The sequence below is a fragment of the Euleptes europaea genome, chromosome 6 (genome assembly GCF_029931775.1).
Source record: "Euleptes europaea isolate rEulEur1 chromosome 6, rEulEur1.hap1, whole genome shotgun sequence".
NCBI classification, from domain to species: Eukaryota; Metazoa; Chordata; class Lepidosauria; order Squamata; family Sphaerodactylidae; genus Euleptes; species Euleptes europaea.
The window spans coordinates 6,520,732-6,546,189 of record NC_079317.1 but is presented as its reverse complement, the minus strand read 5'-3'; the positions used below and the strand labels follow the sequence as shown (position 1 = coordinate 6,546,189).

Below are 25,458 nucleotides of genomic sequence, written 5' to 3'. Positions count from 1 at the left end.
TACTAGAGAGTACTCACGGTCCGGGAATTAAGAGTAACCCTGTCTCCTAAAACTACAAATGCATCCTTCTTTTGGGGGGGAATGGACATATAATGCATACTAAGGACTTACAGGTGGAAGTGATGTTAACGAATTGATTAACCTGGCTTGAACGAGAGAATGATCATGTTGCTGGAGGAGCCGGGCTGTATCCTGCCGATTTGCTCCGCTAACAACTGTGGGCCTCTTCGACGGAGGGGAAGAGTGTTGGTGGAAGTTTTCTTTGAGCTGGACAAAGGCACCCCCGGCCTCCCGCAACATTTTAATTCTACCAAGTCCAGTTATTTTTTTTCCAGGGCGTTGACTGCTTTGGAATTCCAGCGAGGATCTTTGTTGATCCGGAGTCGACATCATTCCGTTTGGGGGGGGGGTGTCACAAGTTTGGACCTGCCTATTTTTGTGTGTTTAGCAGGTAGCGTTTTTAGACCGCTAGAAACTAACTTAAGAAATAAAATGAAATAAAAATCTTAAGGGCTCGATAACATCCTGGTTGCAGTCATTCCGGAAGTCTTTCTCTGTAGGTTTCATGATGGCATTCTTCTGTTCTTCTGTCTTTTATATACAAGCACTTCTCGATCTGTGTGCCTTCCCCCCACCCCCTTTTGCGTTTCTTAAATCTTTCATGTGGGTAGCTGTGTTGATCTGCAGTAGAAGAGCTGGGTTCGAGTCCAGTAGTACCATAGAGGCCAACAAGATTTTTGGGATATAAGCTTTCGAGAACCAAAGCTCCCTTCGTCAGATACAAGTAGGAATGGAGATCCCTGTGGATCTCCATTCCTACTTGTGGAACTCCCTGCCCCAGGATGTGGTGATGGCTGCCAACATGGAAGGCTTGAAGAGGGGAGTGGACATGTTCATGAAGGAGAGAGCTATTCATGGCTACTAGTCAAAATGAATACTAGTCATGACGCATATCTATTCTCTCCAGGATCAGAGGAGCATGCTTATTATCTTAGGTGCTGTGGAACACAGGCAGGATGCTGCTGCTGCTGCAGTCGTCTTGTTTGTGGGCTTCTTGGAGGCACCTGCTTGGCCCCTGTGTGAACTAACTGCTGGACTTGATGGGCCTTGGTCTGATCCAGCAGAGCCTTTCTTATGTTTCTTAAGAGGGGAGTTCATGGAGAATAGGGCTATCCATGGCTACTAGTCAAAATGGCTACTAGTCATGATGCATACCTATTCTTTCCAGGATCAGAGGAGCATGCCTATTATCTTAGGTGCTGTGGAGCACAGGCGGGATGGTGCTGCTGCAGTTGTCTTGCTTGTGGGCATCCGAGAGGAACCTGGTTGGCCACTGTGTGAACAGACTGCTGGACTTGGTGGACCTTGGTTTGATCCAGCAGGGCTTTTCTTAGGTTCTTATGTTCTTAACCACACATGATACTGGAGTTCTTCTGTAACTGGAGCTCTCATCGAAGGGCCAAGATGGAACAGGGCCACCATGCCAAGGAATGAAGGCGTAACCCTTTTTCTTCTTCTATTCCTTACGTTCTCAGCCCTCAGCATTTCTCCCCTGTTCTAATCAAGCAGATTACATTTTGCATTGTACCTTTGATTCCTGTCTCCCTTCTTTGCGACACCCCCTCCCACCTTCTGACTGGGATATAAGGACCCAGAGATCTCCATTCCTGCTCATATCTGACAAAGGGAGCTTTCCCAGGGGATGGGCCATAGCTCAGTGGTAGAGCAGCTGCTTGGCATGCAGAATGTCCCAGGTTCAATCCCCGGCATCTCCAGTTAAAGAAACCAGGCAAGAAGGTGATGTGGAAGACCCCTGCCTGAGACCCTGGAGAGCCGCTGCCAGTCTGAGCAGACAATACAGACTTTGATGGACCGAAGGTCTGATTCAGTGTAAGACAGCTTCATGTGTTCACTCTTGAAAGCTCATACCCTGGAAATCTTGTTGGTTTTTAAGGTGCCTGCTAGACTCAAAGTCTTGACTCAGTGGATTGTCAGCAATTCTCTCGCTGCCGTTCGCCCACTAACTCGATACCTTTATTCCACCTTTATATCTTACGGCCTTATTGTTCCTTCCCCTCCCCACTTCAGCTACAAGTGGGATGTTCCATGGCTCATGGCATCATGATCAAAGCAGGTTCCTTTGCCTGGTGAGCAACTCCGATCTCGGTCCCTTCATGTTTTGCCAGGGCCAAGCCGGTTTTGTGCTGGATTGCACAGCAGCCTGGAATTTAGCCGTCCGACTCTCCGCCCGCTTGCTTTTTCTTCTTCAAAGCAGCTTTTCTAGCCGCTGTTGGCAAGCCGCCTTTGAAAAGGGTAGGGTTGCTGAAATTTTAGAAGCGAGGGCTTTTTACAACGGGTGGGGGCATTATGGGTTTCAGTGCCCTGCTTAACTACTTGTCCCCTTGGGCATGACCCTGTTTAAAAAACAACAACACAGAACAACTTAACACAAATGTGTGTTCCTTATCCCCGTTGCAGAATCCTGCTGTTCATGACACACATTGCGTATTGTCTGGGCTCATAACACTATTTCTCTCTGATATGGAGTTACACCAAGCCCTGCCTATAGAAAGGGATAAGCGTCCTAGGGCTCCTTCCTGATTTGCACCACAGCAGCTCACCGTCTTGAGACCCAGCGAGGTGTATTGGTTAGGAACGGTGGACTCTGATCTGGACAGCCGGGTTTGATTCCCCACTCCACCACATGAAGCCTGCTGGGTGACCTCGGGCCAGTCACAGTTCTCTCTGAACTCTCTCAGCCTCACCTACCTCACAGGGTGTCTGTGGAGGGGAAAGGAAGGTGATTGTAAGCCGGTTTGATTCTCCTTAAAAGGTAGAGAAAAGCGGGGTATAAAAACCAACTCTTTTTCTTTCTTTTTCCTTCTTCTATTTCCTTCTTTTTTCTTCTTTCTGTTTTCTTCTTCTTTCTCCTTCTTCCTCTTCTTTCTCCTCCTTCTTCCTCTTTCTCCTCCCTTCCTCTTCCTTCTTCTTTTGCCTTCTTGCCATGCCCTGGTCGTTTAGAGGCGACCCATTCCTCAGAGGCCTGTTGGTAGTCTATCTCTAGGAGTTGGTGGGCAGAAGAGTATTTTGCCTCGAACCCTGACCCCCTCCCAGCCACTGCAGTGGCTAGTGGGCATAGTGGATAGGGTTGTAGACGCGGACCTTGGGCGAGCGGGGTTCGAGTCCCCACTCTGCCATGAAAGCTCGCTGGGGGACCTTGGGCCTGTCACAGCCTCTCAGCCAGGCCTACCTCTCAGGGTTGTTGTGAGAAAAAGGGTGGAGGGGAGAAGGTGCGTTCTAAGCCGCTGTGAGTCCCAAGTAGGGAGAAAGTTGGGATATGAATAAATAAATGGCCCAATTGCCATTCCTGACTTGGTGGCCAGTAAAAGCCCGTGGGACTTAAGTTGTTTCCCCCTGGCTTGTAAAAAGAAGGGGCAGGCCTTTCCTCGTATGTACGTACCCTGTTCTTGCCCGGCGTGGCCCAGTTGTTCTGTGGCAAGGGTGGTGGGCATCCCCTTAACTGGGTCGTGGTTGGCTCGTGCTGGTAACCCATTTGCCTGTTCCTGTAATCTATGTTGCCTGTTGCCCAGGCACAGCCATTGGGCCGTCAGTGCGAATCACGGTGCCGCCAGTACCAATAATAAAACATGGCCCTGTCTCAGAATTTTTTAAAAGGAAACAAAAAAAACTTTTAGGGGGCCTTTATTGAGCTTTTGGTCAGTAACTTTTTAATGTTGGAGCAGTGTCTGTTCCTCAGAGTAGACCCCTGGGGGGGGGGGAAACGTGCACGCACAAAGGGTTGGATCCTGTGGCTGTGTTCTGCTCTTGTATCAGAGCAAAGCTCCGTGCATCAGATAGAAAGCATGATCATTAACTGGACAGATCTGTAGCATCTCTTCCAAAGTAATGACAATTTTCTTGTGTAATCAGACATCACATTCCGGCCTTTACTTTTTAATTCTTGTTTGTTTAGAACTGTCTGTCCTAATGTGGTTGACGTATACAACTGCTTCCCCCCCCCCTTCACCCCCCAAAATCCACTTTCTTGGGGTGGGGGATAGGGAGGGAGAAAGAGGCAGTCAAGATTCCAGGAAGAAACCAATACTTTTTATAACCAAGACATTAAAATTAATTTTTTAATGGCAAAGGGGGATTTTAAATATATCCTTAGCTACCTTGGTGTAAAAATCTTTGCCACACGTTAATCCCATGTTCCTCAATGTGGCGCCCGTCAAGTGTATTTAGAAAGTGGGCGGGGCCAGATTTGGCTTTTGCCCAGCTCATATAAATGGGATAATCAGACCAGATGCCCGAAGAATGAAGACCAGATACTGCCAGATGAGGGTGTCTATCTCAGTATGTGTACAAGAAAATGTTTTAAAATATTGTGTTCATTTTAAAAGGCATCCTGTTAAACACAGCATCAGCTCGAAGCGCTGAAGATCTACTAGCAGGGTTCTGCACAGCCTCGCTCCCTGCAGTTCCGTCTTGGCGGGACACATCGCGCTTTTGTCCCTGTGTCTTGTCGTGCTCAGAGACTATCAGAAGCGGTTTGCCCATGCCTTCCTCTGCGTAGCGACCCTGGTATTCCTTGGCAGTCTCCCATCCAAATACTAACCAGGGCTGACCCTGCTTAGCTTCTGAGATCTGACGAGATCTGGCTAGCCTGGGCCATCCAGGGCAGGGCCAGCTGCCTTAACCACGTTTTAAGCAAAACTTGTGGCAGTGGTGTTAACGGTAAGTAAAATTCTTCAGCACACCCTGCTTAATCTGGGTTTGGAGTGCAAGCTAAGACGGCGTTCCATCTCTTCCGTCCCCTTATCTGGGCCCAGAGACGGCAACTTTGAAATAATTTTCCGTGGCACTTTTTAGATGCAACAAATTAATTGGATATCATAATTTGTTTAAGCCTAAAATGTGTGGACCTGCCTTCTTCGTTCTGTGCAAGCTGGTTATAGTGAACCAGTGAACTAGTATACTGCTGAGTAGACAGTAGAGACCTCGATGGACCAAGGGTCTGTTTCAGTATAAGGCAGCTTCATGTGTGTGTGCTGTCGAAGCTGGAGGTAATTAATTTCTCCCCACCCACCAGTATCCCTCCCATAATCCCCCTTGCTACAACTTGTATTGGGTTGGATCCCGCAGATTCATTCCACCAGAGGAACCCCTTTCCTCTGGCAGAAGGTCCAGTCCTCTGACGAAAGACAGTCTGCGCGGTTGTTGTATGGTTACTGTCTTATTTAAACACTTGAATTATGCTACAGTCGTTCCTGAGTAAAAATGTCGGGGTGGGTGGGAGTTGTGCTTGCAGTTGGTGAGGGCATGGGCGCTGTCCAGGAGGTGCCATCCCCTCTCACAGCCCCATCCCCCCAAAAAAACGAACAACACTACAGATAGCAACGGCAGCCTAACTACCTATCGGAAGAACACAGCAGTCCTCAAGGAAATAGAGCGTGGAACTATTTCCTTAGGCGGATCTACGAGGCACAACTTTGCATTTTATGATTTAGCAAGGCTGATTTTTTTTCCAGAAAGGCTCAGATAATGCCATGGGGTGCTTCGCCTTGACACGTTTTTAACACTCTGCTGAGATGACTTTGCATGTTTTATTTTCAACTGATTTTTTTTAAATCTTGTTTTGCTAAGCATGGTGCTTGTCTTGGTATAGAGGATGATAAAAAAAATGTTAACAAATAAAAACCTATCGATCTTGTATGTTTCTCTGGACATTTCTTGTAATATGCGGGATAAGCTGTGGACGAACTTTCCTCTGTTGAAGCTTAGGGGAAGAGAGACTGGCTTATATCCAGCTCGTACTGCATGGAGAGCTTGGACAATGACATTTCTGTTCTCTCGTCCACCCCCACCCCAGCCCCCCCGGCTAGAGCCCATCACACCTCTGAACTCCTGCCCTTGGAGTTGTCGGGGACATAAGAGCATATGAAAAGCCCTGCTGGATCAGACCAAGGCCCATCAAGTCCAGCAGTCTGTTCACCCAGTGGCCAACCAGGTGCCTCTAGGAAGCCCACAAACAAGACGACAGCCGCACCACCGTCCTGCCTGTGTTCCACCGCACCCAAAATAATAGGCGTGATCTTCTGATCCTGGAGAGAACAGGCATGCATCATGACTGGTATCCATTTTGACTAGTAGCCATGGACAGCCCTCTCCTCCATGAACATGTCCACTCCCCTCTTCAAGCCTTCCCACTTGGCGGCCATCACCACATCCTGGGGCAGGGACTTCCACAATTTAACTATGCGTTGTGTGAAAAAAATACTTCCTTTTATCTGTTTTGAATCTCTCGCCCTCCAGCTTCAGCAGATGACCCCGTGTTCTAGTATTATGGGAGAGGGAGAAAAGCTTCTCCCTGTCCACCCTCTCCACACCTTGCATCATTTTATAGGCCTCTGTCATGTCTCCCCTTAACCGCCTTCTTTCCAAGCTAAACAGCCCTAAGCGTTTTAACTGCTCCTCATAGGGCAGTATTTCCCGTCATGAAGGGCTTTGTATGTGATAGTCAGTATTTTAAATTGAACCTGGTAACTGATGGGCAAACAGTGGAATGGTTGCAGAATGGGAGTGACATGCATGCTCCATCTAGCTCCCAGTAATAGCTGAGCTGTGGCATTCAGACCCAGAATATTTTTAAAATTATTATTTTTTTACTTTATTTATATCCCGCCAAGGGGGGCACATGATTCTCCTCTCCTCCATCCTTGCTACAACCCTGTGAGATAGGGCAGGCTGAGATAGGCATGCTCCTCTGATATTAGAGAGAAAAGGTATGCAGCATGACTAGTATCCATTATAACGAATAGCCATGAATACCCCTTTCCTCCATGAATATGTCCACTCCCCTCTTAAAGCCATCCAAGCTGGCAGCCATCACCACATCCTGGGGCAGGGACTTCCACAATTTAACTATGCGTTGTGTGAAAAAATACTTCCTTTTATCTGTTTTGAATCTCTCGCCCTCCAGCTTCAGCAGATGACCCCGCGTTCTAGTATTATGGGAGAGGGAGAAAAGCTCTTCCCTGTCCACTCTCTCCATCCCATGCATAATTTTATAGACCTCTATCATGTCTCTCCTTAGCCGCCTTCTTTCCAAGCTAAACAGCCCTACGCGTTTTAACCACTCCTCATAGGGCTGTTGCTCTAGTCCCCTAATCATTTTGGTAACTCTTTTCTGCACCTTCTCAAGCTCTGCAATATTCTTTTTTTAGGTGTGGTGACCAGAACTGTACACAGTATTCCAAGTGTGGTCTCTCCATAGGTTTGTACAAGGGCAGGGATCGTTACTGTGCCATCATTCAAATTAGAGTTTTCTAAAGCTGCAGTAGCATCCACTGGAGGATCTGGAGGACACATGAAGCTGCCTTATACTGAATCCGACCCTTGGTTCATCAAAGTCAGCATTGTCTACTCAGACCGGCAGCGTCTCTCCAGGGTCTCAGGCAGAGGTCTTTCCCATCACCTACCTGCCTGGTCCCTTGAACTGGAGATGCCATGGATTGAACCTGGGACCTTCTGCATGCCAAGCAGATGCTCTACCACCGAGCCACGGCCCCTACCCTTTAATCTAATTGTTGGAGCCACAGGTAAGCAATCCCCCCTCTTCAAGGCTTTCCTTGGGTCACATCATGAGAAGACAAGACTCACTGGAAAAGGCAATAAGGCTAGGAAAAGTGGAAGGCAGCAGGAAAAGAGGAAGACCTAACAAGAGATGGATTGACTCAATAAAGGAAGCCACGACCCTCAGTCTGCAAGGCGGTTAAAGACAGGACGTTTTGGAGGACAGGGTCGCCATACATCAGAAGTGACTGCATGCCACTGAACACACACACACACACACTTTTTTTTGTTGCAAATGAAGCTGCCTTATACTGATTCAGACCCTTGGTCCATCAGGAAGAGTATTGTATACTTATTCAGGCAGGGTTGTCTACTCATACGTTGCTCTCCAGGGTTCTCAGGCAGAAGTCTTTCCCATCGCCCATTGCCTGGTCCCTCTTAACTGGAGCTGCTGGGGTTCGAAGCTGGGACCTCCCGCATGCCAAGCAGAGGCCCTGCCAATGAGCCGCTGGGTCGGACACAGACTGGGAGCCAACATCCCAGACCGGGAACGGGACAGCTCTCGTGCAGCTTAAGGAATTCCAGTATCCTGGGCATCTCGTCTTGGGGCACTGTCACGCAGCCCAAATAATGCACTTTCGATGCACTTTGCAAGTGGATTTTAGAATCATAGAGTTGGAAGGGACCACCAGGGTCATCTAGTCCAACCCCCTGCACAATGCAGGGAATTCACAATTGTACTGCGTGAACGGGCAAAATCCACTTGCAAATGATCGTTAAGGTGCATTGAAAGTGGACGTAGTTTATATAATGATAGTTCACAGTGGGTTGCCGTGTTAGTCTGTTTGCAGTAGTCAAAAAGGGCAAAAGTCCAAACTCTTTGATTTACGCTACAACAGCTGCAAGATTGCTCTATGCAGCAAAATGGAAAGGGGCAGATATCCCTGGGAAAAAAGACTGGATTATGAAAATGTTTGAACTGGTGGAAATGGCAAAACGTACAGCTACTTTAAATCAAAAAGACAATGTTCGATTTATGGGGGAATGGGAGGCTTGGATGAAATATTGTGAATATGAATTAAAACTGGGAAAAATGGAAGAATACCTTTTAATCTGATCTAGATGACACTATTAATACTAAGAATTATAACCATTTTATATATGAAAGTTAAATGAAACTTAAATGAGTTTAAGAATAATTAAGATCAGACCATATTACGTTGGGATAAAAATACTTTATTAAGAGGCGGACAGAGGTGATGGGGAAGTCAAAGAAATTTCCTTTATCTTTTTTCTCTCTTTGTAATGTTTATATGTTCTTAGTTATTATGGAAAATTTCTATTATAAAAACCAATAAAATTTTAATAATAAAAAAAGGGGCAAAAGTCCAGTAGCACCTTAAAGACTAACAAAAAATATTTTCTGGTAGGGTATGAAGAAGTATCTGAAGAAGTGAGCTGTGGCTCACGAAAGCTCATACCCTACCAGAAAATATTTTTGTTAGTCTTTAAAGTGCTGCTGGACTCTTGCCCTTTTTGACTATATAATGATAGGTTAAGGTAATTTTAAATACTGTCAGAATACTTCTCCGGAGGTCCAGTGGTGGTGGGACACTCATTTAAGGTGGGTATTTGGGCACTGTTTATTCTATAACATTATAATAGAAGATGTAAAACTGTAGTATAAGTGTTCTTTTTGTATTTTTTTGTATTTAAAACTGTAGTATAAGTGTTCTTTTTGTATTTTTGTTTTGCTTTTTAGTTATTTGTTCATGTGATTTATAATTCGTTGTTTTTTTTTAATGAAAACTAATAAAAAAATTATATATATATATATATAAAAAAAGAAAGTGGGTTGAAAGGGCACTATTTGGGCCGTGGGACAGCGCCCTTTCTGCTCCTCTCCCCCCCACCAGCCCTCCCCCCGGAGGCGGCACAACTTTGGCGCCGCGTTTGCGGAGACGAAAAAACAAAACCCTGCAGCGACCCCCGCCGCTCCCTTGGCACGAGCCAGGCGCGGCGGAGAGGGAGCGTCCGGCGGCTGCCTCTAGAGGTCGCTGCGGCGCCGCTCCCCGCCCCGCGCGCCTGCGCAGTCCCCCCGTCCCCGCAGGCCCGGCCGCCCTGAATGATCCGGCCCGGCATCCCCCGCGCGCCGCCGCCGCCGCCGGGCCCGGGCCTGCCCCTCCCCCCCCTCCGCCGCCGCCATGGCGTTCACGTTCGCCGCCTTCTGCTACATGCTGGCCCTCCTCCTCACCGCCGCCCTCATCTTCTTCGCCATCTGGCATGTGAGTGGAGCGCGGGGGGGGGAGGGGGGAGAGGGGGGGGAGGGGGGAGAGGGGGGGGCTGAGAGGGCAGGGAGGGGTCTCTGGTGGGGGGGTGGGGAGGCCTGACGGGGGTTGGTGGTCCTTGTGGTGGGGGAGGGGGATGAAAGGGATGACGCGTGACTGGGAAGAAGGGGGCAGGAGGGGTCTCGGGGGGAAGCCTAATTTGGGGGGGGGTCCTTGTGATAAGGGAGGGGTGAATAGGGGGATGACACTCTGGGGGGACGCCTAATTTTGGGGGGGGTCGTTGTGATGAAGGAGGGGTGAATAGGGGGATGACACTCTGGGGGGACGCCTAATTTTGGGGGGGGTCGTTGTGATGAAGGAGGGGTGAATAGGGGGATGACACTCTGGGGGGACGCCTAATTTTGGGGGGGGGTCCTTGTGATAAGGGAGGGGTGAATAGGGGGATGACACTCTGCGGGGACGCCTAATTTTGGGGGGGGTCGTTGTGATGAAGGAGGGGTGAATAGGGGGATGACACGTGACGGAAGAAGGGGGCAGGAGGGGTCTCTGGGGGGGACGCCTAATTGGGGGGTCCTTGTGATAAAGGAGGGGTGAATAGGGGGATGACACTCTGGGGGGGACGCCTAATTTGGGGGGGTCGTTGTGATGAAGGAAGGGTGAATAGGGGGATGACACGTGACTGGGAAGGGAAGAGGGGGGCAGGGAGGGGTCTCGGGGGGACGCCTAATGGGGGGTCCTTGTGGTGAAGGAGGGCATGAATTGGGGCGGGGGGGTCGAAAAATGAGTCAGAAAGGGAAGGGGGAGTTTACATGGGAGGGGTCTGAGACTAATCCTAAGGGGTGAAGAGGGGGCGCCTTGGGGGGGGGAGGTCGCCATGGGGGGTCATCTCAGGCCTTGGTATGCCAGGAAGGGGAGGGGATAAAGATGGGAGGATTCCTCCCCCCTTTCTGGGGGGGTTTGGGAGAGGTGGGGGGGCGCCTGGAGCCAGTTGGGTCTGGGTTCAGGTCTCCCCCCAAAAAACAACAACAACAAACAAACCGTGGTTCACAGAATGTGATAACTTGGACGGGCTGCAGGGATGCAAAAACCGTGGCCGGGCTTTTGAGATTTTGCCTGGGCTCTTTTCTTAGGCTTAGATCAGGGGTGGGGAACGTCAGGCCCGGGGGCCGTATAAGGACCCCGAAATCATTTGGTCTGGCCCTTCATGGGTCTTGGTAGATCTCTAGCTCGAAGGATGCTGCCCTGCCTGAATCTCTTGGGCCCAGCTGGGGACAGCAGAGCTCAAAAGCGAGTCGCTCTATGTGGCAGACACTCAGAGCCGTCTCCGGTCCTGCCTCTTGGCTAAATGTTTGACCAAATATAGCAGGCTAATTTTTAAGTTGATAATTTTGTATGGCCCCCGAATGATGTTATAAATATCCAAATGGCCCTTGGCAGAAAAAAGGTTCCCCACCCCTGGCTTAGATGCTTTGAAAAAAAGGGGGGGGGCGGAAGGAAGTGAAGAGGGTAAAGGAAGATATTCCAGGCCGTGACTCACTGCATGACTTTGGGCCAGTTATTCTCTCTTTCTCAGCCTCCTCTACTTTGCAGGGTGGTTGTGAGTGGGGAAAAAGAACTGGCTGTCCTTGGGCCTTTCCCTCTCTCTCATCTTGGCCTGCCTCGCAGGGTGGTTGTGAGTAGGGAAAGAGAACTGGGGTGTCTTTGGGGCTTTCTCTCTCTTAACTTAGCCTGCCTTGCAGGGTGGTTGTGAGTAGGGAAAGAGAACTGAGTGTCCTTGGGCCTTTCTCTCTCCCTCTCTCAACTTAGCCTGCCTCGCAGGGTGGTTGTGAGTGGGGAAAGAGAACTGGGTGTCCTTGGGCCTTTCTCCCTCTCTCTCATCTTGGCCTGCCTCGCAGGGTGGTTGTGAGTAGGGAAAGAGAACTGGGTGTCCTTGGGCCTTTCTCTCTCTTAACTTAGCCTGCCTTGCAGGGTGGTTGTGAATGGGGAAAGAGAACTGGGTGTCCTTGGGCCTTTCTCTCTCTCAACTTAGCCTGCCTCGCAGGGTGGTTGTGAGTAGGGAAAGAGAACTGGGTGTCCTTGGGCCTTTCTCTCGGCCTGCCTCACAGGGTGTTCATGAGTGGGGAAAGAGAACTGGGTGTCCTTGGGCCGTTCTTTTTCTCTCTCGGTCTAACCTACCTCGCGGGGTGGTTGTGAAGATGAAGTGGCGCAAGGGGAGGATCGTATAAAGGGCCCCTGAACTCCTTGGAGGAAGAAGGGTAGGGTGAAAATGTAATATAGCCTCCACACTCATAGGCAGGCAACCTCTGAATCCCAGCGCCAACATCAGGGAAAGGCCTCGGCCTCCACACCCTGTGGTTGGACCTCCAGAGGAACTGATCGGCCACTGTGTGAGACGGGATGCTGGACTAGATGGACCCTCACTGGTCTGACCCAACGGGGCTCTTCTGTTGTTCTAATAAAGGCCTCAGCCTCTCTGCCCTGATGTTGGCCTTCCAAAGGAACTGGTGGCCACTGTGTGAGACAGGATGGTGTACTAGATGGACCCCCCACCCCCCCCGGTCTGATCCAGCGGGGCTCTTCTGTTGTTCTTATCAAGGGAAGGCCTCAGCCTCTGTGCCCTGTTGTTGGACCTCTAGGTTAACTGGCCGGCCACTGTGTGAGGCAGGATGCTGGACTAGATGGACCACTGGCCTGATCCAGTAGGGTTGTTCTTTTCTTATCCGGGGAAGTCCTCAGCCTCTGTGCCCTGTTGTTGGACATTTAGATTAACTGGTTGACCGCTTTGTGAAACAGGATGCTGGGCTAGATGGACCACTGGTCTGATCTAGTAGGGCTTTTCTGAGGTTCCAATGAAGGCCTCTATGCCCTGTTGTCAAAAAGGGCAAGAGTCCAGTAGCACCTTAAAGACTAACAAAAATATTTTCTGGTAGGGTATGAGCTCATACCCTACCAGAAAATATTTTTGTTAGTCTTTAAGGTGCTACTGGACTCTTGCCCTTTTTGACTACTGCAAACAGACTAACACGGCTACCCACTGTGAATTATCTCTATGCCCTGTTGTTTGACCTTCCGAGGAACTGGCCGGCCACTGAGTGAAAGAGGGTGCTGGAGTAGATGGACCACTGGTCTGATCCCGCAGGGCTCTTCTGATAGTCTTCAGACTTAAAAAAAAAACAAAAAACCATGGGGGAGTGGAAGCTATGGGGAGAGAGGAAAAGCTTGTAGGAAGGAGAGGGGAGCCAAGACTGAATTGTGTTCGGGTTACTGGGGGAGGGGAGGGGCAGGGGAAATTTTGGTGTGGTAGGGGTAGTTGGTGTCTGGAAGCAGCGGGTAGGGATTTCTGGGATGAGGGGAAAGAATAAGAACGTGAGGAGTGGGTGCTTGTGCAGGAGACTATGGGGAATGAAAGGGTTATGCTCACACATAAGCCCCCACCCCATAGAACAGTATGGGGAGATGTCCTTTTCCTGAGAAAATGCAACTTTTGCCTAGGTTTGCTGACTGGGGGAAAAATGTCCTGCCCCTTTAAGGGTGGCTTAATAAGCTTTTAAAAAACTAAGTAATATTGTTTCCCTGCAGGCCACAAAAAGTTTCAGCTTCCCATTCCCACATATTATTTTTTAAAATATTTTGCTTACAAGACACTTATGCCACTTTACAGCCCATTAGGGCCACCAAGATGGCTTATCACATCTCCGTTAAAGGGTCAGGAAAATGTTTTCCTTCAGGCCTGTTGAGAAGCCTACTTAACGCCCACGCACGAAGGGATGGGCAGAGTGCAGAAACGCGCTCAAAATTGGACTCCGGTGGCCTAGACTTATCTCATGTCATTCCTGATTCAGTAGCAAGTTTCAGCCTTCTGCGTGGCTGTTTGCACGAATAAGAGCAGGGCTTTGAGCGCTGCATCATTCGTGAATCGGTCAGAGAGCATTTCCATTCCAAAAACCTGCCTTCTCTCGCTTGCCGTCGATCTGTGAAGGGCACACGGCAGCAGTCTCTTCTCCCCAGCAAGCCCCTTTGGGTTGTGGTTGCTGTGCGCATAAGTGGGACACGGTCGCTCAGAAGTGGGACACGTTAGCAAAACTGGCGTCCCAATAAAAGGGGCCCGCAACACAAAAACAGATTGAAAGGTGGCTGGGTTGTCGTTGCCGAACTGACTTGCCTGTAAAATGCAAGCCGTGGTCGTCTTTCACTGAGCCGGCCTGTCGGCTAGAAGAGATGCCGGCTTTCAGATCTAAGAAATGCTCGTGTGGTCTCTCTTCTCCTTTTCCAAAGTAACAAATGCCTTTTCCCACCCCCCTTCTAAAAAGCCCTCTCTACTCAACCCCAGGGAGTGCTGCTGTGATGGGTGACCCATGTAGAGGTCTATAAAATTATTCATGTTATGGAGAGAGTGGACAGGGGGAAGCTTTTCTCCTTCTCTCGTAATACTAGAACGCGGGGTCATCTGCAGAAGCTGGAGGGTGAGAGATTCAAAACAGATAAAAGGAAGTATTTCTTCACACAACGCAGAATTAAATTGTGGAACTCCCTGCCCCAGGATGTGGTGGCGGCTGCCAAGTGGGAAGGCTTGAAGAGTGGAGTGGACATGTTCATGGAGGAGAGGGCTATTTTTGGCTACTAGTCCAAATGGATATTAGTCATGATGCATCCCTATTCTCTCCAGGATCAGAGGATCATGCCTGTTCTATTAGGTTATGTGGAAGACAGGCAGGATAATGCTGCTGTAGTCATCTTGTTTGTGGGCTTCCTAGAGGCACCTGGTTGGCCACTGTGAACAGACTGCTGGACTTAAAATCATAGAATTGGAAGGGACCACCAGGGTCATCTAGTCCAACCCCCTGCACAATGCAGGAAATTCACAACTACCTCCCCCCACCGACCTCTACTCCATGCCCAGAAAATGGCCAAGGTGCCCTCCCTCTCACAATCTGCCTAAGGTCATAGAATCAGCATTGCTGACAGATGGCCATCTAGCCTCTGCTTAAAATCCTCCAGGGAAGGAGACATCATGACTTGATGGACCTTAGTCTGATCCAGCATGGCCTTTCTTATGTTATAACCAGGTTGCTAGTTTTTCTGAGAGGGGAATATTTCCAAGAGTTCTTAACATTATATATGGTTCAGCTAAGAGAGTGAGAAAGAGAGAGAGAGAGAGAGAGAAAGTATTTCTGGAAATTTTGAGGGCGCACAGAAAACATCTTGTTTTCAATGTATTACATAGTTACCGGAAGGTTCATTTGGTAATTTTTCAAAAAAATAGTCAAACTATGATGACAGATATTCCCTGTGGTAGACCAGCAAGCCGCTACACCTTAAGGTGGACTCAGCATATCTTATTTTTTTGTCAGTTTGGAAAAGGAGGGTAACAACCAAGCCAGAATTAAAAACAGAATTAAAAATAGAAACCATCAACATTGTATTGGGTTTTAAAGACAGTGTCCTCTCCATACAGCTGGTTTTATTTATTTAGATATTTATTCCTTGCTTTTCCCCCTACTGTGGCAGCTTACCACATTGTTCTTCCTTCACTCTGTTTTTATCCTCACGACAACGCGGCGAGGTAGGTTAGACTCAGAGCATGTGACTGGCCCAAGGTCACCCAGCAGACTTGCATGGCAGAGAGGGGGTTCAGACATGGGTCTTCCAGATCTTAATCCAGCGCTCCAACTACTACACATGCTCTCTGTCCGGAAACAGAGTTAAAAAGAAAACTATGCCTGTTTGCCAAAATATACGCACCACAAGCTTTGACCCCTCTTTCAAATTGCTTCCTGTTCTCAAAAAAACAAAAATGGTGATGTCTTTCTCCAGGCTAAAAGATCACGGTATTGGACCATTAGTAGATCTGGACAGCGAAATAAATTTTTGAGTAAGGTGTTCATCGTCTCACACAAAGTATCATAGTAACTATGTACATGTCATGTAAATAACTATGTACATGTCATGTAAATAAATATATCATTGACAGAAATGCTGTCTGGAGTTTCTCTAATTGCAGTGTAAAAGATCAGTAGTTCCTTATTCTTTCATTGTTTTGTTACCTCGTGACGTTTTTTTGGGCAGGGCTACCCCTCCCAACTGATCTGTCTTTGCACCCCCTAACTGTTCCAATTTTATTCTAGATTATAGCTTTTGATGAACTGAAGACCGACTACAAGAATCCCATAGACCAGTGTAATACGCTCAACCCTGTAAGTTTACACGAGAGAGATCTCTTTGCGTCAATTCCGAGCCAGGTTTCCTCTCTCTCTTGGCAGCTAATCTTGGTTTAATATGCATGCGTAAAACGTTGTTTGGCTAACAGCTAATAGAGATATGATATCCTCCACCCTTTATTTTGTCCTCTTTTGGGCTTGAAATTCTGACTTATTTATCTACTGGTGATCTTGTTCACTGTCATACTAACATTCTTTCAATCTGCTTTTTACATTTTCGGTACAAAGACAGTTGAAAAGGTTAAAAAGATTAAAAGAGTCAAAATTGCGTTGAAGGTGTGTACTGCTTTTAAGTTTAATGTTTCCCTGCCACTCTCTTTTGCTTTCCATTTCGTTAGGCGCATCCGTATGACTTGAGTTGACCTTTTTCCGTTCGCTGTGCTCGTCCATCTGCCTGTCTACTGTCTGTTCAGGGGTTGTAGTACTGTCATGAGCTCTGCGTTGTATAAATCTGCTTGCTCGATAAGAGACGGGGAAAACTGTTACATGCTTATATTCTACATATACTTAAGTTTACCGGCAGGTCTTGGTACCAAGCATGCAGTCGATTTAAAAGGTTTACATATTTTAATGGAAGACCAAAATCTGCCAGGTTCTGTCTTTAACCAGGGTTTAAAAAAATAACTGTGGTTTTAAACTCTATTGCAGCAGGAATCCTGGTTAGCATTAGGACAGATGTAGTAGCAAGCCATGGTTAGACTGACAGGGAGTTCACACTGGGGAAAGGAAGGATAGAAGAAAAGGAGCGCGCTATACCAAGGCTGTCTAGAAACATAGAGCTGGAAGGGACTTCAGGGGTCATCTAGCCCAACCCCCTGTACAATGCAGGAAATTGACAACTACCCAACCCCAGTGACCCCAGCTGTATGCCCAGAGGAAGGCAAAAAAACCCTTCCAAGATCCCTGGCCAATCTGACCTGCACGAGAATTCCTTCATGACCCCAAAGTGGCAATCGGCACTACCCTGGGCATGTAAGAAAGAGCCACCAGAGCCACGCACTGACAACCCTTCCTGCCCTCCCTCTTTCGATATGTCTAGGTTCACAGAATTAGCCTTGCTGTCAGAAGCTGGCTTGTGAGCCGAGTACAAATTGGCGACTTAGAAACAGGGCACCAGGCCCCCCAGGCGGGAGCTCTAGAAAGCTTCAGCAAAGAGGTACTTGGAAGGCAGAGCATACCGTGAGCCAGGATCGTGGTTGCACATGGAACAGTTTACCCTACTCAGTCATCTCTCATTCGATGTGGGAAGGGGAGGAAACTTTCACTGCATTCCCTTTATCACAGGATGTTAAGGTTTGGGGGTGAGGGGGAAACATACTATCATATGCATGTTAGAAGCGATTTTTATATTTGCTAATTATATTGAAATATGTGGCCAAGTCTCCCTGGATCACTTTCGTGTCATTAAGTCTGTGCCTTTAAGTGCAGCCAGAGATGAAGATTGCTGTGTTGGAAGAACGGCGCAGGACTCATTTAAGACAGAAATAACCTGCGAGCATAAGAAAGAGAGAGTATACTCACAATGAATTTGAATCTTAAAAACTCTACCTTTTATGTTCAGCGGCTGGGTGTCCTTGCTTGTTTAAGGGGATCTCCATGCTTAATCTATCCTTGGCTTCATATTGCTCTGCCTGCATACAATAGGCATCCGTACATCTTTTTTATCCATTTGTGAATCTGGGTCTTCTGGGCTAACCGCACGGCTTAATCTTGTACTGGGTGCATTCAGAGTTGCAAAGTTGGATGAATTGAGGAGCATCAGGTAAACGTGTGTGTTAAGTGCTGTCAAGTCGCTTCCGACTCCTGGCGATCCTATGAATCAATGCCCTCCAAAACGTCCTATTCTTAACAGCCTGGCTCAGATCTTGCAAACTGAAGGCCGCGGCTTCCTTTATAGAGTCAATCCATCTCTTGTTGGGTCTTCCTCTTTTCCTGCTGCCCTCAACTTTTCCTAGGATGACTGTTTTTTTCCAGTGACTCTTGTCTTCTCATAATGTGACCAAAGTACAACAGCCTCAGTTTAGTCATTTTAGCTTCTAGGGTCAGTTCAGGCTTGATTTGATCTAGAACCCACTGATTTGTGGGCTTTTTTGGCAGTCCAACGTATCCGTAACACTCTCATCCAACACCACATTTCAAAGGAATCTGCCAGCGTGGTCTAGTGGTTAAAAGCGGTGGTTTGGAATGGTGGACTCTGATCTGGAGAACTGGGTTTGATTCCCCACTCCTCCACATGAGCGGTGGAGGCTAATCTGGTGAACTGGATTTGTTCCCCACTCTTACACACAGAGCCATCTGGGTGACCTTGGGCTAGTCACAGCTCTCTTAGAGCTCTCTCAGCCCCACCCACCTCACAGGGTGTCTGTTGTGGGGAGGGGAAGGTGATTGTAAGTGGTTTGAGTCTCCCTTAAAAGGTAGAGAAAGTCAGCATATAAAAACCAACTCTTCTTTCTTCCTATCAGTTTTCTTCAACGTCCAGCTTTCATACCCAAACATAGTAATAGGGAATAGGATGGCATGAATTAACTTGATCTTGGTTGCCAGTGACACATTCTTACACTTAAGAATCCCCTCTGTTATCTTCAGGGTGGTGCCGGAAAATTCTGATCTCTGTGAATTTGAAATGTTTTTTAAGCCCTGACTGCCCAGTAGAATGGGCAGCGCTCACTGTTTGTGTGTGTCGGTGTGCACTTGTTCTAATCCCCTCCCCCCCGATTCTTTGCAAAAAGTAGAAAACTTAAAATCTTACTACGGTTAACACCCACAACATTTTCAAGAAAAAAGCTCAGGATTTAGGCAGCAAGGGCACAACTTTATTCATCTCGTTTGGGGCATCCCAAATACATAAATTGTGGGAGAGAAGAATATTCTAGAACAGTACGTTTCCTCTGTAGGTTTGAAAACAGCAGTTCACAGGATTCTGGTTTGGAAACAGCAATTCACAGGATTCTGTGCAGGTGTCTAGTCCCTGTGAAAGTCTTGGGGGGGGATCAGCTGTTATCTGCATCATTTTGGAGCTGCTTGCACATTGACTATGGTACGTGTAGCTCCAAAATGGAGGAAATACTGGCGGGGGCCATTTGAGGTCAGGACGATGAGGTGGGGGGGACTGAAGCCCATATCCCTACCCCCCTGGGGTGTTCAAGACCAGCGATTAATCAGTGGTGGCTGGCCCTCACCTTCCTCTGCAGACTCTTCCTTGGAGAACCCAGTGTTGTTCTTCTCAAGCCTTAGAACCCAGAAAGAAAAGAACTTAAAAAAAAAGAGTGGTTACGAGCGGTGGTTTGGAGCAGTGGACTCTGATCTGGAGAACCGGGTTCGATTCCCCCACTCCTCCACATGAGCAGCGGAGGCTGATCTGGTGAACTGGATTTGCTTCCCCACTCCTTCCCCACTCCCCACTCCTTCCCCACTCCCAGCTGGGCAACCTTGGGCTAGTCACAGCTCCCTCAGCCCCACCTGCCTCACAGAATGTCTGTTGTGGGGAGAGGAAGGGAAGGCAATTATAAGCCAGTTCGATTCTTCCTTAGGTGGTGGAAAAGTCGGCATATGAAAACCAACTCTTCTTCTTTTAAAAATGTGCTGTGGATTTTTTTTCTTATGAAGTTGTGAGTATGGCTAATTTCTTTAGAGAATGAGCCCTGCTAGGGTTGGCTGCCCTACCCGATTGGGAAATACAGTGGACAAGACGTCTCTGGAATTTTTCTCTGGATATGAAATGTCTTGTATTCTGCTCTCTTTGGCAGAAGGTTTATTTGTGTGTCTTGTTGTGGTACTTTAAAAGTGTGTGTTTTGGACTTGGTTGTGACATTGCCTTATCCTGAATCAGCCCGTTGGGCTGTCAAGGTTACTATTGGCTACTCGGACTGGGGAGGGGTTGTGGCTCAGTGGTAGAGCCTCTGCTTGGCATGCAGAAGGTCCCAGGTTCAATCCTCGGCATCTCCAGTTAAAGGGACTGGGCAGGAAGGTGATGTGAAAGACCTCTGCCTGAGACCCTGGAGAGCCGCTGCCGGTCTGAGTAGACAATACTGACTTTGATGGACCGAGGGTCTGATTCAGTATAAGGCAGCTTCATGTGCTCAGTGGCTCTCCAGAGTCTTAATGGAGATTCTTTCACATCATCTGTCACCTGAGCCTTTTTAAATGGAGATACCAAGGACCGAACCGGGGACGTTATGCATGCCAAGCAGACGCTCTGCCACTGAGCCACAGCCCCCTCCAAAGTAAAGTGGTACTTCACTTAAGTGTTGCGAGAAGGTAATTGCTGGTTTTACGGCTAGGCAGCTGGAATCCTGCCTGCAGACTGTGGTTTGCTCAATAGAAGCAAGCTGGAATATTCCGGAGAAAGTAGGTGACCTGTGAACATAATGTGAAGGCGGATGGAAACTGCCCTAGAATAAAGCTAATTTCTCCCTGGCATGAAAATTTGAAGAAATGCAAACTACAAGCTGTTAAAGTAACTGATGATCCTCCAAAATATGCAGAAATTTCATTTAAAAATACCTCATACTGCAAACTGTTTAAACATCTGTGTTGTCTACTTGTGTGCGGTTTTATGCGCATTACATCAAGTATGTGTGAAAGAAGCCAGGAGTTACTACCTTGTCTAATGCTTGTGTTGTTTATTAACCACCACCTCAAATAATGATGTGCATTCTCTCCCCACCCCGAATTCATACTGTAATTGAAACGTGTTCCTTGCTGTAACTGAGTTGGTCCGACCTGAGTTTTCTTTTTCGCTTTGCAGCTTGTACTTCCTGAATATCTCATCCACGCGTTCTTCTGCGTTATGTTTCTGTGTGCGACAGAGTGGCTGACACTGGGGCTCAATATGCCATTGCTGGCGTACCACATTTGGAGGTAACGCTGACAGTCGTTTGGTATCTCTTTAGTCGCGGAAGCCAACTTTTTTGCCGTCCCATCGGGAATTCACGAAGAGCCGGTCTCAATCCCTTCCTTTCCTTTTCCTTCCCCCTTCGGAGTGGAACTCCCTGCCCCAGGATGGGTGATGGCTTGGAAATTCAGTTCTAGGAATCTCAGCTTTCACTCAGATGGAAGATGTTTGGATCATTGTTGCAGAGAGCCAGGAAGGGAAGGTTTAGAACTGGGTGAGGGGTTCTGGTATCCTTCCCTTTTTCTTTTGCAAAGTATTGAGTGGGGGAGATCTTGGGCTTTTCTGCATTCCCTTTTTCCTCATCTCGAGGTTCCTGTTTCTTTGGTGTGTTTTTAAAAAGTTCCACACGTGTTTTGCTCCCTCCAGTGGTCGATTCGATATAGCAGAAGATTAAATCTAGTTTATTTCCCTGCTGACTTATGCAGCAGCTTTTTACTCTTGATAAAAAATGGGTGTGCTGTCAAATCGACCACTGGAGGGAGCAAAACACGTGTGGAACATTAAAATTCCCCTGAAGAAACAGGAACTTCGGGATGAGGAAAAAGAGAATGCGGAAAAGCCCTTTATCTGGGCAGCATCAGGCCTGGAGGAAAATTACCCTGGGCATGCAAGAAAGGGCCACGAGAGCTGGGCACTGACTCACCCCTTCCTGCCCTCCCTCTCATGATCTGCCCAAGTTCACAGGATCAGCCTTGCTGTCAGATGGCCATCTAGCCTCTGCTTAAAAACATCCATAGAAGGAGAGCCCAGCGCCTCCCGAGGAAGCCTGTTCCACTGAGGAACTGCTCTGTCAAGAAGTTCTGATGTTTCCCCGAAAACGCTTTTTATTTAATTTCAGCTCCACTCCATCCTCTATGTGACAGTCTTTCAGATACTTGAAGGTGGCTGTCATATTTCTTTATATCCTGTTTTACCGAGGGATGTGGCTGTTTATCAGGGTTGTCAACTTACCCCACTGCTGCTTTTTTAATCAGCATTATCTCGAAGTTGCTCTATCGGGTCACTTTGTGTTGTGAGCTGCCCTGAGCCCTGCTTGTGGGGGGCTGGATAGAAATTTAATCAAATAAATTAATAAAATATCACCTCTCTGTCATCTCCTCGCTTTTGGCCACGGCTTTGCTCAGTCTGTTCCCGCATTTTAATTGTCTATTCATGCCGCTCGCCTATATTTTCCTTAAAAGCCCTCAGGGGTGGGTCCTTGACAAAGCAGGCCTTTTGTTTATTCCACAAAAGCAGCAAAGGTTAATCAGGCTGAGGCTTGATTGGTACAGCAGCTGGGCAGAGGTTTTATGGTTTTCAGGAACGTGGTTGCATCCCCCCCCCCCCACTTATTTCCTGAATAATGAACACATGCACACATGAAGCTGCATTATACTGAATCAGACCCTTGGTCCATCCAAGTCAGTATTGTCTACTCAGACCACCAGCAGCTCTCCAGGGTCTCAGGCAGAGGTCTTTCACATCCCCTACTTTCGTAGTCTCTTTAACTGGAATGCCGGGGATTGAACCTGGGACCTTCTGCATGCCAAGCAGAGGCTCTGCCACTGAGCCACGGCCCCTGGTGCAACATTATGCACCAGTGTAATGCTTATATTCTTAATAAGCTTATGTGGACGGAACATAAATAATGGAACTCCCTGCCCCAAGATGTGGTGATGGCTGCCAACTTGGAAGGCTTGAAGAGGGGAGTGGACATGTTCATGGATGAGAGGGCTATTCATGGCTACTAGTCAAAATGAATACCAGTCATGATGCATCCCTATTCTCCCCAGGATCAGAGGAGCATGCCTATTATATTAGGTGCTGTGGAATGCAAACAGGACAATGCTGCTGCAGTTGTCTTGTTTGTGGGCTTTCTAGAGGCACCTGGTTGACCACTGTATGAGCAGACTGCTGGACGTGATGGGCCTTGGTCTGATCCAGCAGGACTTTTCTGATGTCCTTAACATGTGTGGCTCCCGCCATAGAGGTTTCGGAACAGTTCCTTGTATTTGAATGGAATTTTGTTTGTCAGTTCCGTAACCTTTTTGAAAAGTGCAAAATTCCCTGTTTCCAGGTACATGAGCAGGCCTGTAATGAGCGGACCCGGACTGTACGACCCAACCACCATCATGAATGCAGATATTTTAGCATATTGCCAGAAGGAAGGATGGTGCAAATTAGCCTTTTACCTTCTATCCTTTTTTTACTACTTATATGGGTAAGTCGCCAATTTTTATCTCTTTTTTTAATTTATTGCAGTACTTCACGATGCCTTTCCAAGTTTTCAGGAGGATAGTTTCAGAGGATAGTTTCAGAGGACAGGCATATTGGCCTGCAGTGGAAAGAAGGGAGCGTTGTCTCTGTAAAGCTGACACCCGAAAAATCTTGCCGGACTCTAAGGTTCTACTGGACTCCACTCGAGCTCGAGTGGAGTCCAGTAGCACCTAAGTGTCCGGTAAGATTTTTCGGGTGTCAGCTTTACCGAGACAGTGCTCCCTTCATCAGATACAAGTGGGAATTAGGATCCCTCAGTCCTTATATCCCAGTCAGAAGTTGGGAGGGGCGTTGCAAAGGATGGAGTCAGGATGCAGAGGTACAGTGCAAAATGTCATCGGCTTGATTAAAATGGGAGAAACGCCGAGGGGCTGAGAATCAGCCCCTGAAGTGGGAGGTGTGTGTGTGTAAAGTTCCGTCAAGTTTCAGCTGACTTAGGGCGAACCCGTAAGGTTTTCAAGGCCAGAGACTTCCAGAGGTGGTTGGCCATTGCCTGCCTCCCTTTGGGCTGAGAGAGTTCGGAGAGAACTGTGACTGGCCCAAGGTCACCCAGCAGGCTTCATGTGGAGGAGTGGGGAATCGAACCCGGCTCTCCAGATTAGAGTCTGCCGCTCTTAACCACTATCAGGTGGAAAGTGCTGTCAAACTGTGGCTGACTTAAGGGCGACCCTGTAGGGTTTTCGCAAGGCAAGAGAGATTCAGAGGTGGTTTGCCATTGCCTACCTCTGGATAGCAACCCCGGACTGCCTTGGTGGTCTCCTGTCAAAAGTACTGCACCAAGAGCCAGCGTGGTGTAGTGGTTAAGAGCAGTGGTTTGGAGTGGTGCTCTGATCTGGAGAACCAGGTTTGATTCCCCACTCCATGCAAGTGGTGGAGGCTAATCTGGTGAACTGGGTTGGTTTCCCCACTCCAAATGTGAATCCGGCTGGATGACCTTGGGCTAGTTACAGCTCTCTCAGCCCCACCTACCTCACAAGGTATCTGTTGTGGGGAGAGGAATGGAAGGTGATTGTAAGCCAGTTTTATTCTTCCTTAAGTGGAAGAGAAAGTCGGCATATAAAAACCAACTCTTCTCCTCCTCCTTCTACTCCAACGAGACCAGGGCCCTGCGGAATCCTAAAGAATTGTGCAGGACCTGTAAAACGGAGTTATGCCACTTGGCCTGTAGTTGAGGTCAGCTACCTAAGAAGGCTGGCCTCCCTGCTCCCCCACTTGTTCTGTTGGATATTGTTACCATCTAAAATGTGGGGATCCATCAAAGTTAGTATTGTCTACTCAGACTGGCAGCGGCTCGCCAGGGTCTCAGGCAGAGGTCTTTCACATCACCTACCTGTCTAGTCCCTTTAACTGGAGATGCCGGGGATTGAACCTGGGAACTTCTGCATGCCAAGCAGATGCTCTACCCTTGAGCCTTAGCCCCTCCCTCATTGTTTTATTCTATATTGTGATTTTATTGTATTTTACTGTGTTTTATTGTATTGATATCATGTTGCTAGCCGCCTTAAGCCTGGCCTTGGCTGGGATATAAATCTAAATAAATAAACAATTAATACTAACTAGGGCTCACCCTTCTTAGCTTCTGAGATCTGATGAGATCAGGCTAGCCCGAGCCATCCAGGTCCGGGCATTGAATACCCCCAAATTGAATACCCCAGATGAGAGATGGTTAGATGGCCATCTGTCAACAATGCTGATTCTTTGACCTTGGGCAGATCATGCGAGGGAGGGCATCTTGGCCATCTTCTGGGCATGGAGTAGGGGTCACTGGGGGTGTGGGGGTGAGGTTTCCAGCAGGGGGTTTCCAGCAGGGGGTTGGACTAGATGACCCTGGTGACCCCTTCCAACTCTATGATTCACTGTTTCCTTCCTCCCCGACAGCATGATTTACGTTTTGGTGAGCTCTTAAAAGCCGATGACCGGTGGACTTGGATCCAGCGAAGTGCATGCAGAAAAGCCGCAAGACACGGGATTTATTTTCCGAGAAGAACCTGTTATCAAGCCGCGGAATCTGACGATCACCGTCGCGATAGGGGAAAAAAAACAAAAATGAACGACTCCCTTTTCTCCCTTCCTCCTTCCTCAGAAACGTGCCCACATTTTAATACTCGCAAAAAGACTGTTTTTTTTTCTTAAAAAAATATGCTGGGATGTTTATAAAAATTTCAAAAAATTACATAAATCAATGTAAAGCGACCGTTGAGTAGTTTTGACCGTGCAGTCCCCGAGG

The 25,458-nt window shown here is 47.9% G+C and overlaps 1 protein-coding gene across 2 annotated transcripts; it reads left to right on the top strand.

Annotated features, from left to right (window-relative positions):
* Nucleotides 1–9,673: 9,673 nt before the first annotated feature.
* CNIH1 (cornichon family AMPA receptor auxiliary protein 1) lies at nucleotides 9,674–25,230 on the top strand. 2 transcript variants are annotated; one of them, XM_056851644.1, is made up of 7 exons: nucleotides 9,674–9,742; nucleotides 9,778–9,860; nucleotides 15,989–16,057; nucleotides 16,310–16,357; nucleotides 20,829–20,941; nucleotides 23,032–23,175; nucleotides 25,110–25,230. In XM_056851644.1, the coding sequence occupies exons 2-7, from the start codon at nucleotides 9,780–9,782 to the stop codon at nucleotides 25,135–25,137; spliced, it is 483 nt and encodes a 160-aa protein (XP_056707622.1). In that variant the 5' UTR covers nucleotides 9,674–9,742; nucleotides 9,778–9,779; the 3' UTR covers nucleotides 25,138–25,230. The 2 variants fall into 2 exon arrangements, with proteins under 2 accessions (XP_056707622.1, XP_056707623.1); XM_056851645.1 differs by lacking the exon at nucleotides 16,310–16,357.
* Nucleotides 25,231–25,458: the final 228 nt, after the last annotated feature.